This window comes from Dermacentor albipictus, chromosome 3, assembly GCF_038994185.2.
Source record: "Dermacentor albipictus isolate Rhodes 1998 colony chromosome 3, USDA_Dalb.pri_finalv2, whole genome shotgun sequence".
NCBI lineage: Eukaryota > Metazoa > Arthropoda > Arachnida > Ixodida > Ixodidae > Dermacentor > Dermacentor albipictus.
Genome location: NC_091823.1, coordinates 31,493,366 through 31,507,853, shown reverse-complemented (window position 1 = coordinate 31,507,853; position 14,488 = coordinate 31,493,366). Strand labels below are relative to the sequence as shown.

At 47.3% G+C, this 14,488-nt stretch overlaps 1 protein-coding gene across 1 annotated transcript in view; it reads right to left on the bottom strand.

The window, feature by feature from the left end:
* The window catches only part of LOC135909713 (P protein-like), a 309,452-nt gene that overhangs the window by 96,153 nt on the left and 198,811 nt on the right, over window positions 1-14,488 (bottom strand). Inside the window, exon 7 of the mRNA XM_070535353.1 lies at window positions 3,382-3,705. Coding sequence (XP_070391454.1) covers window positions 3,382-3,705 — 324 coding nt within the window. The remainder of the gene's footprint in view (window positions 1-3,381; window positions 3,706-14,488) is intronic.

Here is a 14,488-nt window from a genome sequence, read left to right as displayed (position 1 = left end):
GCTTTAACGTTTCGTTGAAAATAATTACCGAACCCTCCTTCTTTTTGGTATTATTTCGGTGGTTACATTAACCTACACCAATGGCCTGGTACCACTACACACTCCAAGTATACATGTACCAAGTTAGAGCAAACTTAATCCACTTTCACTCCCCTTCCTTCCTCCCCCGTGCAGAGTAGCAGACTAGGAGGGCACTAGCTCAGGTCGACTTCTCTGTCTTTCCTGTCAATAAATTCAATCTATCTCAGCCACTGAAAATTTCTTGTAGTTTCAAATAAATGTATTCATTTGTCAATAACATGCGTATTTGGTCTCTAGATCCAGCGTAGGGTTTTCCATTGATCTTTCTTTCACTGTCATTGTCACATGAAGTACTGACGTCACACGTGGGGCCAAACACAGCTGCAATGAACGTGAGGTGTTTTAGCGCTTTTGATTTCTCTAACGAGTATACAGTTGAATTCCAATTGCCCCAGCACATTCCGACCACGTACAGCATTAAAACAGTATAAGAATTTGAACAAAGTTATTATTGGCCCTCTGTGCAAGACGCACAAAACGCCTGCCTTCTCTATCGCATAAAAGGCAGCCCTAGTAGCACAGAAATTAAACTAAATGAGTATCAGAACTGAGTTAAGGTTATTTGAAGTAATTAGACTATAAGCCTCGTAACCGTTGGCTGACCACGGGAAGATTTGAGCCTATGTCTAAAGATTCGCCTCTGACATACCCTTCATAGGGCACACAGGGCCTTCTGAACCATTTCTTGAACCGTTTCGGAACGGTTCTTCAAGTAAGTTCCGGTTCGGGCTCAGTTCCAAGATAGCGGAAGATTAACGTTTCGGCTCAGTTCTGGATCTTCTGAAAATAACGGTTCATCTCCTGTTTTCGGTTCAGTTCCGACTCAGTTCGACACCTTGATTTATGCTTTATGTATTACAAGAGAACCTTGTAAACGGTAGATACTGCAAACACAAGGAGACACAATTTCTCCAATGCTATTCACTGCAAGCTTAGAAGAAGTACTCAAGTTATTACACTGGAAAAACTTAGAAGTGAGGATAAACGGCGAACATCTCAACAACCTTTTGCAGATGACATTGTCCTGTTCAGCAACACTGGGGATGAGTTGCAACAAATGATTGAGGACCTTAACCGAGAAGAGAAAGAGAGATGTGAATGAGAGGAAGGCAGGGAGGTTAACTAGAGTTAAAGCCTCCGGTTTGCTACCTTGCACTAGGGGAAAATAGAAGGGAAGTAAAAACGGAAAGAAGAGCGGGGACTAAATGAAAGGAGTGAAAAAAAAAAAGGACGGGATCATTACAGTCTTTCTAATAGGCCACTGCTACGTAAAAAAGTCAACAAAGCATTGACCGACTTTCGGCGCGCGACAACAGCTGTTGTCAGCCTCTAGAGTCTGCGCAAGGGTACGCTAATCTAGCTTAAATCGCGACCGCGACAGCTGAACTTGTAGGTTACGTCAAAATACAGCTAAAAACTTCACATGTATCATCAACGACAGCTGCTGAACCTGTCGCCCTTCGTGCGGCTCGTCATTTGATTCAGGAGCAACCACGCCTTTCATGGTCAATATTCTGTGATTCTAAGGAATCCCTCCAGAGTTTACTCTCAGCGCTGCGTCATGGATGTCAAGGGCAGCTCGTCGCAGAGATAGGACAAGTCCGCCATCGAGTAGTTGACGAAGGACACGATATAATATATCAATGGTTGCTTAATCAATGTGGTATACATGGCAATGATCAAGCGGACGCAGACGTCCGATATGCTTATGACGGCGTCAATTGCGTTGGCATTCCTCGTTCGGGAGCCGATGCAGCGAAAAAAACTTTCTGCGCTAGCGCGTAATCTAATATTGGTTCTATGGGATACATATCCGACTTCACGAGTTCACGCCATCATACCCTCGACTTAAATTCATTGCTCCGTATTCCGTCCGACCATCCACAACGTGTATGCAGCCTTGTACCGACTATGGTTTGGAGTAGCATTTTGAAATGCGTACTCCTTTCTTTTTGGAATGGCCAATGTGAACTTTGTGAATGGACTTTGTGAATTCTGCTGGTGCAGCGAAATGATCACGCACATTCTTTGTGAGTACCCAAGCTTCAGCCTGCAAAGAGCAGCCCTCTCAGCCACGCTAGGCCTGCGGGACAAGCGCCCACTCATTTAAAACGGCACTCTTCGAAATTGGCTTACACGAACATCAGTGCCAGCCGCTATGAAAGTACTGCTACGTTATTTAAACGACATCGCACTGTTTGACAAGTTGCGACCGTACACTGTGTAATGCAGAATGTATTAGTGGGACGTTCAGATTGTGTAACACTATGTAACGCCTTCGCAGACTGTGTGACAGCGCCCACAGAATCAGTTCGGTATCGTGTGTGTGCGTTTTTTTTCTTTTCGTATCCTTTTTCCCTCATCTACCGATCTCTATCGATCCACTGCTCCGGTGCAGGGTAGCCAGCCGAATAATTTCTGGCTAACCTCCCTGTCTTTCCTTTGCATTTGCCTTTCTTTCTTTCTTTCTTTCTTTCTTTCTTTCTTTCTTTCTTTCTTTCTTTCTTTCTTTCTTTCTTTCTTTCTTTCTTTCTTTCTATCTATCTATCTATCTATCTATCTATCTATCTATCTATCTATCTATCTATCTATCTATCTATCTATCTATCTATCTATCTATCTATCTATCTATCTATCTATCTATCTATCTATCTATCTATCTATCTATCTATCTATCTATCTATCTATCTATCTATCTATCTATCTATCTATCTATCTATCTATACGCTTATCTAGGTCAATTATTCACAGGGGATTATGATCACGAGAAGGAAACTTACAAAAGAACAAAAACGGGTTGGAGCGTGTACCAAATCCTGACTGTATCTGCTTCGAATTCTACCTGTTCACGCCGAGCTTACTACAGCAGTTCTGTGGAAGCTGTACATAGTGCTCTAATATGGCGTCCGTGACGTCTTGTGCAAGCCACCGACAAATACCAAATAAGACCTAAAGAGTAAAACTTCTAATGTGAGGTGAGGAGTGACACTTTTCAGCACAAGTGCTCGGTATACATTTCCGACGTCACCAGCCCGAAGACTGTACCAATGCTGATGATTTCCCAATCGTTGGGGAATAGTTAGGTATCCGCGACATTAAGCGGGTAATGGCTCGTGTGCTTTAAGACCATCCGGTCAGTCAGAACATTCGCAGGAAAGGCTGCTCGTATTCGTGGAAACCTTTGCAAGCGTTGCCCGTACGAATAGTCGCACGACGGTGCGGACGTCGTTTTTTTTTTTTTTCCACGCCAACGTGTCTAGCGCCTTACCGTGCGGCGATGAGTAGTACGTACACACGTACCTTGTCGGACAGCAACTGCAGGTTCTGCCGAAATCCCTCCTCGGTGCAGCGCAGATCGGCCGCCTTGCGGGAGCGCAGGCGCTCGAGGCGCTTCACCTTGCGCTCGAGGATGTCCTTGACGTGCTTCTCGTCGCGCGAGTATTCGGACAGCGAGCGGTACGCCTTGCGCCAGATGTCCAGCTCGCGCTGAAGCTCCAGCAACTCGGGCGCCTCGTGCGGCCGCAGGCTCTTGGTGTCGCGCAGCCGCAGCAGCAGGTACGCGCCCGCCAGGCACAGCAGCGCCCCGGGCACCATGTGCGCCGTGAACGAGGTGAAGTTGATGCCCTGCGCGCAAGGCGAGCACGGTCGGTGAAATAGAAAACAGGGACAACAATGCGGCGAGACCGATAACATTAGGTAGCTTTAGTTTAGGGGACGCAAGCGGCTCGCGTACGCAAGAACTAGGGGCGGCGGTACTGCGTGTGCGCAGACCCGGACGTAGGGGTCTGCGCATGCGCAGTAGCGTCGCCCCTAGTTCTTGCGTACGCGAGCCGCTTGCGTCCCTTAAATTAAACCTCTCTATTTATATAGACACTCCTGGCGAATTTTCGCCGTCGCCGCGATGTTCCGTGTGAAGTCCAAATGCGATATGATCCTATCGCGCCCCCCGTGCTGTGAGTGCGAGGGAAAGCGTGCGATGGTGGGCCTGATGCGTGCAGTCTTCCCGCGCGTCCTGTGTTGGAGGTCAAGTGATTAAGCAGGCTCTATTGCTTTCATGCTTTAGGGATATTTGGGGATATCTCGTGATCTATGTGTTTTGGGAATTGTTAAGTCGACCTTACTACACGATCGCCTGTCACTATGTCAATGCACGTTACTCTGCGTGTACGTCTCTCTTTATTTTTTTCTGATCTTTCTCGCCCCCTTTCAAGTATAGAATAGGATACCGAGCACAATTTTGGTTAACTTCTTTGGCATCTATTTCTGTGTCTCTCTCTTGGTATATGACACTCTTTAGCAGACAAGTGTCTTGAGCCGTCAGAAGTGATATACACAACGACGACTACGAAGCGATCCTGACGAGGTCCATTACTTGGATTTACAGAGGCCTCAAACTCGCGACAAGTTCTGATGCCGAATACAAAGTACACTCCTTGCGGGTCACATCGTATATTTTCGGGGACGTGTTAGGAAGGAATACGGAGTGGCGGGAGTGAGGAGACAGTATAGTAAGCGTTCAGAGCAGCGACGTCGTGGTGACGGACATGCAGTACCACCAGGGACCTGCGTGTTTTGACGTACCTTAGTGCATACAAGTGGCTGAAATGAATATGTCGAGATGAATCTATGACGTGACGTGTAATAATAAAAGTTTGAGACGATTAAATGCAAGGAAAGGTCAAAGTCGTGGAGACCATCGCGAAAGTTCACGAGACGAGAGAGCGTCGTTAGATGAGTGAGAAGAGGACATAGCTGTAATCTGCAAAAAGGTTGTGACCATCGACCTCGATGGCAAAAAAAAAAAAACGAGGTTGGCCTTAACTGTCGCCAGCTCGCCAGACAATGGTCAGTTTTAGTACAGCGGACTCTCTATATCGCCGTGAATGCTCGAAGAAATAGTGGGTCGCCGGCGCGCTCGGGCAGAACACACTTGTGTATTTTAGGTTGCGCGTTTGAGCTCGGCCCAAACACGAAAGTCGTGAAGAAGCACGCAGGCACACACAAAAGCGATAATGTTGGGGAAGTCAGCCGGCACCCTTACTGGCCTCTTCGCAACGAATTCGCCGGCGGTTCCGGACGGCGCGTTACTATCGCAACAAACGGAGAGCGATAACTTTTTTCGCAGTTGCGATCTAAAGTTTTAGCATTTAATAATTTATCATCATTTTGAGCGCCTTCAGAAACACCTAAAATCAGCAATATTCGGATTGGTTTAGTCCGAACAGCGTGCAGACACAAACAAAAGCACTATATACCGCGTTGCCTCTTGTTACTGACTGAACGTGTTTTACGTCGTCAAGCGTGTTATGCTGTGTTGTTCAGCAACGTTACAGACGACTTGAAACAAATAATTGAGGACTTGGTGTGGAAGTGCGATGGTACCGAGGCTCCACTCGCGCCAAGAGCCAACCGAAGGGCATCGGGAGGGCCGGATGACCGGTCCCGACTCTGAGAGCCAGCTCACGCTGGTGGACAGGGCGTGGCGAACGGCCCGGACCCACGGCGTCCCGGGCTGACGACACCACCCGCCTACAGGGCAAAAACTATCAGCTCATTTGTTCAGTAAACTTTATTACTACTGCTATAATTTGTCAGGAAGCAGGAAAAAAGACATAGGTTCGAAAAGTAATGTGCGGAAGACAGAGGTGCGATGCACACTGTGAATTACACCTTGGAACTGGAATTATTGACGCTGTGAGCTACAGTGCACGTCGTTTCCTGTCCTTGTCGCGGCGTGCGCTGTGATTCGCAGCGACGTGGAACACCAACTAGGCCGGTCTCAAACCTTGCAGTTTTACTTGGGACGCCGTCGAATTCCCGTCGCTTCCGAGCCAATCCTATAATTGATGCAGCCCTCGGTTGACCCAATGAGCAAAGGCAGCATGGCGCAGTTCTATATTAACGCCCAATTCCACATAGTGCAAAATACACGCCGGCGCTCAACCGAGCGCGCCATTCGGCGCATCGATAATTATCTGCGCGCGCCAACACAAGGTGTCACACTTTGCGATCTAGCATGCAGTGAGCGCGGCGCGTGCTGAACGACAATGACTTCATATCTATTCATAAAGTAATGATGTATGACGCCGCAGCATGCGTTATATATATATATATATATATATATATATATATATATATATATATATATATATATATATATATATATATATATATATATAGAGAGAGAGAGAGAGAGAGAGAGAGAGAGAGAGAGTGGAAGCGAACATACGCGAAGCTGTTGCCTGCAACAATTAAGTCGCAGGGTTTAACGTCGGCACAACTGCTGATGAGCCCGACTTCGACACGCAGACGCTGTACTGTCAAGAACCTCGTTAAATAACGCTTACCGCCGTCGAAATAGTTGGGCACCACAGAGGCTGCGCCAAAACCTGATGTGCTCAGCGTCTTAAATGCACATCTCCTGTACATTCCCCTGAGACTTCTTGTGCATTTTTTTATTGCCGATTAGCCATTTATTACTTTTCAAAATTAGTTCGGAAGCTATTACGCAATATATTCATACCGAATATGAAGTACAACGTAACGACGCATGTGGAATCCTACGAAAGTGATGTGAAACCATCCCGTTCTTGGCGTCTGGTTTCGTGAAAATCGACACCAGTTCGACCTAGACCACAGTGTCGTTCCAGACGACAAAAAGTACCCGTGAAGGGAGTCTCGAATACTTTGAGATGATTTGAAGATCCAGGATGTATCACCAACACGCGAACCAACCGTACAATGTTGCATCTTTATCTTGCTTTAGTAAAGAAAAGCGGTTCTTACGACAATGAATACGAGGATATCGTTACTTTGTCCACGTACGTACACAGATAACGTTTTCAGCACGAATATACACGAAATATCTCGAGCGGCCAGTCGCGCGACAATTTTGCGTGTATTCGCGGATTTCTGTCACGCTCGGAAAAACACTTTTATGTAGCTCGTATTTAGCAACACAAAACTGTTTCGGGAGTTTTTCATGTTGCTCCACAATTTTCTCATGGATACTTTTCATCAAATTACAATAATTGAGAGGCTGATTACTTAATAAAGACTAATTATCTAATTATGCGCTATGCAAAAGATATTTTAGTATCCCCAAGCGACGGCAGACAACATTACCATGGTTCGGCACAGCTACGTGGCATTTGCATACTTTTAAAGTTTGGCTCAAGTCACGTGAAACACCCGGTATGCACAAAGTACGAAACGCGCGACTCCAGCCACTCCACGTATAACATCGATAGGGGAGAGCAAGGCGTTCCGAATGGGTAAGAATTCGTTAATGGATTCTCGATACTACACAGGAAGTATCGCGTTGTCGTTCTCTCTGCATGTCGGCAACGCCGCAAGTGTTCGAACGGACATCAGCATCGCCGCACGTACACGCGAAGCCACAGCACCCCCGAGCATCGTCACAAAAGCTCGCTCTGCCGCAGAGAACTGAGAATGTACTGCTCGTGAAAAGACCACCGCCTCGTTACAACCTTATACCTATACTGCTGGGCTAGCCACGAAGCTTCGCCAGCGCGCTTCGGGAAGCCTTCAGAAAGCGTTGTAGTTCTCAGCAGTCCCTTTGGCGCTTTCGATGCCCGCCCCGGAGGCTGAGTTCAAGCACGCGTGCTGCGAGGCGAAAACACGAGGAAGGAACGACAAAACCAGGCGAGCGCGGACCTAGTCGTTCGCGCTCGTGTTCCCTCTTTCCTCGGTCTTTCCCTGGAAACACGTAGCCATGTGGACTGTGTGGATAGTGGTTTGTATTTTATTTATTGACACGATATAGCTAGGCAGACGTTGGCCCACCAAACGCGGCGCCGGCCACTCCCTGGCTCTAGAATGTCCAGTACGTATAAAATTACATTTGCAACGCAAAACGTTTAACACTGCGCAACAAAGTTACAACAATGTTACGCTGTCCCATACAAGTCGCTATAGTAAGGCGAGATTATATTATATATTTATATATACCGTAATAACGGTGAATAATGCCGCGGTCAGAAATGTTTTAATGCTATTACAGCGCGTTTTTGGATTTCTCTGGTTGGCTACGGCCCTGATAACTCCTAGAAGGTGAGAGGTCTACGGTCTAGTGTCATTAATAATTATATAAATTTGCGTTTTGATGTGTCATAGTGCGGGAATTCTAGCAGAAGGTGATGTGTCTTCGTCAATTAGGCCATAATCGCCCTGAGAGATTTCGGCACGGCCAATTCCGTGTGAAAAGTGTTTTGTGTAGGCGAACAATAAGGTCTTCTATGTTTCCTTCTAAAGCTGATGGAATGGTGAATTCATTAAGCGAATCAATATAAAGTGGATCGGAACTTCTGTAATCTCGAACTGAAGTTAGGGGAAACACCTCTTTAATATTCACTCCAATATAACTTCAACATTTTTTTTCTACTCTGGGAGAAAATAAACGTGGCCCGTATAGCACAGAACGCAGATAATGTCATGATGTAGTGACCCAGGAAGCAAAGTAACACTTATATGACAACAACAGCGTCTAGTGCTATCTATCTTATGCTATCTATCGAGTGCTATCTTATGCGTCCGTCATTGTACTTTGCAGCAGCTGGCAGTGCATTCGATCCCGCGCCGGACTTTTGTTATTCCAAATTACCACGGAGACCTATGAATGTACCGTGCTTCAGTTTCTGAAGCCTCGCTGTGCCAGGAGTTCACGGGAGGATACAGGAGCCACAGGAGCCATGAAGCTAGAGCAGGGTTACATATAGTTTCACTCGAGGAGAGGCTTCTCATCTTGTGACCGATTGCACGTCTACATTTGCAACGCACACACGCAGGCTCACTCACTCACTCACTCACTCACTCACTCACTCACTCACTCACTCACTCACTCACTCACTCACTCACTCACTCACTCACTCACTCACTCGCTCGCTCGCTCACTCACTCACTCACTCACTCACTCACTCACTCACTCACTCACTCACTCACTCACTCACTCACTCACTCACTCACTCACTCACTCACTAGTGCAGGCTGAATCCTGCACTAGCACCCATAAATATTATAAACAATAGGAAACAGCCTATTCCCCGAGCTTGTACCGCAAGAAAACAATGGCTCCAAAGAGACATGGTAAACGCGAGCTGGAGGTGGAAAACAAGAGAGTATGATAACATTATTCACTCGAACCGTCCTGTTCCGCTGACTGACGTGCGCTGACAATCTCCTAACAGTGCCACCCCTCCCCCCCCCCCCACCCCCAGCCTCTCCCTTAGTCGTCCCGCCCCTTCCTATTCCGCAACGCAATCTACACTCCGTCCTGTCACAACTTTCCGGCATACCCGGCTCGAGTCTGCAATGCCGCGTGGACCCTCCCCCCCTCTTTTTTTTCCCACAAGCGTCTTTCTGTTGGACCACACCGGAGAAACCACCTAGGCGGCGTGGAAAACCTGGGCTGCACGCAGACGATAACGTCTCCGCGTCTCCTGTCATGCATACAAACTAGATGACGAAACATCCGTTCATTACCGGGAGCCCATGACAGAAAGAAAGAAAGAGAGAGGGAAACGCTATACAATGCTATAAAAAAAGAGAACGCCGAGGAAGGTTTATCTCCGGATAGATCCACGCTGCTAGCTTCGTCCTACTTCCTCCTTTGCAAGACTGGGCCACGTCGTCCGGCCGCAAAGTACCATGGCGACCGCCGTGCCAGCGGGTGCGTGTAAACTGCACGCTGACGAGCCTCATGTGATTCTTGTAACGGCTGTCGAAACGCGGTGCTAATCGTAGCAGCGTGTAAGCGGTAAGGACCGTGCTGCGTTCATGCTTGTTACGTGTGTGCATTAAAGTTTTGCACCGCTCGACCAACTTGCACGATGAGACATTCTAATAATAATAAACAATAACAACGCAGGAACATACACAAGGAAACAAACTTGTCTCCACTCTCTTCTGTCTTTAGCGTTGCGGATATGCACGTCAGGTTAAATTTGACAAATGGCGCATACTGACACTTCGCTAGATTGCCAAAGTTGCCGCACGGCCACATAAAGCTATGTTAGTATGTTGTCGGTAAGTGGTTTGGTATATAGCCGTGTTAGGAGGGTCACCTTAACTTTATTTCTTTATTCTTTACTTATCTTGTCAGTATCCTTAGGCGCCAGTTCATCTTTCTCCTTCAATGCGTCTTTTTGCCAGAATTGGGTGTATCATGTTTGCTGCCGCTTTCCTCCTAAACTGTCTACACTTACAGTTTTCAAGCATATTTTCGAATGTTGCAGTCATGCCGATCCATGGATCCGCTCCTGCTGACCGGCACCCTGACGGACCTGCCTGCGACCTCTCTGTTGCCGACATGACCTGCCATCCTGGCTTTTTGTTTCTTTTATCTTTTTCTCTTCTTTCCTTTATTTTTCTCTCTCGCTCTCCTTTCTCCTATCTCTCTTTTGCTCTCTATGTCACAATAAACCACTGGACGGAATATTGAAACGAAACATGCCGTGCCTATGCAGACCTTTCATCATGAACTGATACGTAATCACTGCTCTTGCTGTACATTATCTTCATGTCGGCTATAACCCGTTCTTTATTTTGTATTTGGCTTTTTTTATCAAATTGCGCTTTGGGTTTTATACCACTATTCATTTTCTTTCTATTGGCTGCTTGAACCTGCTATAGCTTGGTGGTGCAGGTTTCCCCTCACTTTTATTTAGGTTTTTCTTTTTTTTTAATTGAGAGACTCAAGAATAAGCCGTGTTAGGGTAGTTGACAGAAGGCGGGGGTGGGGGGTGGGGGGGGGGGGGTCGGTGTCTGTAAAGTAATTTCGCCGCAGAAATGTGGAAGATCGCCGTCATCGAGCTTCCCAGGAAGCAAAACCAGAGGGGGGCGGGGTCAGTTAGTTGGCCACGAGGCGCTTTTCGGCCGCAGAGAACTGGCGTCACAACCCCGGTGCATCTTAAAATGCTGCACGGGCGGTATCAAGACGTGGGCAAAGGAATGGCGTTGGGAGCTGTTTGGCCAGAAGCGCGAATGGCTTGATAGGCGTGTGTCCGTGGCGGCCAAGAAGCCATTTCAGAGACGATGGCATCTTGTAATCCGACGCGTGGGCTGTTGAGCGACGGGATGGCACCGGAGCGTCATTGGAACGACAGTTTTATGGACCCACCTGAGAAGGACCGCGCACAGGATGGCATTGTGCATCGATGGGTGCGCTCGAACAACATCGAGTTCGAAGTAAGTTGGAGGTGCGACTTTCGCTTGCGCCTAATTGCGCTGTTTAAAATTGCGTCTACGTAATGTCAAAGCGATGAAGGGCATGTACGATCAAATTTTAGGAAGCTCCCTTCATGGGGTGCAAAGGCCCCGGGTCCACCTTCGCTCCTCAGTTATTATCCATCAACGCTCACTTCTTGTTGCCTTCAACCGGATTATCGACACATTTTCGAACGTTTAGTTGACGGCCGTCTTCCGTTTATGGCTAAACGCTAAGGGCCTGTTTACGCTCGAGCCGCCCATCGCCGCAAGCCGCACCGCACGCTTGCGGTTGCGCGAAAAATTGCACGTATCCAGCACTTGTGCACAAATTACCGCTTACACTGTGCACACAGTGTATACCTTGCACACTGTAAACCGAAATTTGTGCACATGTGTTTGATACGTGCAATCTTTCGCACGACCGCACGTGTGCGGTGCGGCTTGCGACGATGGGCGGTTTGAGCGTAAATCGGCCCTAAACAATGGGTGGGACACGGCGATACGTGCGAGCCGGCTTTCGTGTGCGTACGAGCCCGCCGGTATACAATTGCCAATTGTCGGTATGTACAGCCGGCGAGAAACAGAAAGGCGGTCGCACACAATATTTCACGAGTGATTTATGTGACGCGTATGCTACAGTATAGTTGCGAGGCAAGAACTTGCGCGTGAAGTTCGTAAAACATGCGTCAACGATGCTGCATCGTATTATTGTGTGTTAGTTTCCGTTGTCGCAGGACGGATGCGGCCGCCTTGCGAAGAAGGCGACGCGCTCTCGTGGGTAATTTATAGGTGCAAAAACTCGCGCGAAACACATCCATACGCAGAAACAAATGAGCGATCGCGGATTCGGCGTCACATGTGACGCTGACGTGAGTTTGAGTCACTAGCTGCTCTAAAAACAAACCGCGAAATAGCTCTCGGTGCAAATTCATCTGATCTTCTCCAGCTCTCCTTTCTTTCTTTCTTCCTTTCTTTCTTTCTTTCTTTCTTTCTTTCTTTCTTTCTTTCTTTCTTTCTTTCTTTCTTTCTTTCTTTCTTTCTTTCTTTCTTTCTTTCTTTCTTTCTTTCTTTATTTTGTGCGTGTACGTGTGTTGGCGTCCAAAAAACCGCTCCGATCGATGCGAGGTGCGACCAACTTTGCGATCGAAGTCTGTGGCGAGTGCTATTTCGGTCGCCTGCGATCAAAATTTAAACCGGCGGAAGGTGGTCGGCCATATACGCACGATAGCTCGCGACGGTTTATAATAATAATAATAATAATAATAATAATAATAATAATAATAATAATAATAATAATAATAATAATAATAATAATAATAATAATAATAATAATAATAATAATAATAATAATAATAATTATTATTATTATTATTATTATTATTATTCTGCTGTTGTTGCTGTAAATGAAGTTGCGGCTGCAATTTGTCACTCGGCTGTTACGACGCTCCATCTCCAATGCGAGCAACCGTCGCCGAATACACGTAACACGTAATTTCGCTTTTCCCGTGCATCGAACGGCCCTTATCTTACGTTCTCGCCTCTCAGCTTCGTACACTAACGGAATGGAAATCGGTAAAACGAGCCTTGTGATGCAAATCTTCGGTCGCGATGTGGTTCATTAGCACGCAACAGCGGTGGCCGTGGCGACGCTGCGTCGCGCAGGGCGCAGCGCCTGCCGCATCGCCCGCTCCTGCTTGATCTGCATGCATCTCGTGAACGAGGCGATCAATTGTCCCACAGGATGGTCTCGTAGCACCTCTCACCAAGGGATACCAAATTATTGAGCTCGTCTTCTAAGTGCTATAGACGAAAATAAAAGAAAGAACACGGAGTACGCGCCAGGAACAAGTTAACTAGGTACTTTGCATTCGATATATCTACACAGCCAACTGTATAGGAAGTTGGACTCCGTACAATTCGATTCCACGCCTCAGGAGCGTGGTACCTCAGGTGGCGCCATGCTTCTTTCAAATCGCAGCGCACGAGGCCTATAAAAGTGCGCAAGTGTTGTTTCTTTAAAACAACAGTGTCCAACTTGCACAACACTGAAATCAGAGTGCGCGGCAGAGCTGCTTGCTGCATGAAACACCCATCTGTCCCGACCTCCAGATAGGTGTTCATTGAGCCGAAGACGTTCGTTAAAATGACATTTCTATAAAGCTGTTAGTGGCACGCGCGTGCACTTGTGGGTGTGTTCGTGCATGCGTTGCCTGCGTGTCTGCCTGCATCCATGCTTGCGAGTTTACGCGTGATCACCATTTGGTGCGCACGGCGCGAGTGCATGACATGCGTGCGTCACTTTTAATAGCGGCGGCTCTGCGCGAGATTCCGCAGACAACCCTTGGCTGTGCGCCCACGGAGGTTCTTGTCTGGTGTCGCGGGGCACCTGGACGTTTTTTAATAGCACCGCTTGCGTGTACATAACGTGGCGCGCCCTTAATTGCGGTTTTGCGGTTCCCCTCCCATGGTATACGCCCAACCGTTTCTTCCAGCGTCCTCATGGCTTCGCTTCTTTCGTTTTTTTTTCCGGGACAATCGACGACATAATGAACACTTAGAGCACTCAAGACGCGGTTCGCTTTCCATTAGTATTGCACGAAATTGTCGCCTGAGGTAGTTGACAATTAGCTTCTCCGCGTTACCGCTGCAGCAAAGAATTTTGGAGTATATATTGGTCTATAGCGAGCTGAAGCACAACTATATTCACCATGACTAAAACCTGCTTAGCCCGCGAGATCAGGAGACGGGCCGTTGAGATCCTGCGATAGTAGTGAGGTTGACGAGAGGTACCCCTCTCCCCCTAAAGTTCCCCTGAAATTTGTCGAAAAAGAATGAAAGAAAGAAAGCAAGAAAGCAAGCAAGCAAGCAAGCAAGCAAGCAAGCAAGCAAGCAAGCAAGCAAGAAAGAAAGAAAGAAGGAAAGAAAGAAAGAAAGAAGGAAAGAAAGAAAACCATGGCATTCGCCTCAAGGTTGCTCTAGACTCAAGTGCAACGGGAAAGCGGCGAGTACTGCTGGCAGCATGCAGCGACGACAGCGCCGGTGCGCGTATGCTGAGACCGAATTGATTCGGTCGACGCATTAGTCAGCAGCATTACCAAATTGTAATTAACAAGGTTGTAATTTTGACATACTTTTTTACTACCTTTTACGACTGTCCTTTTATGGAAATTGCGCCTTCCGT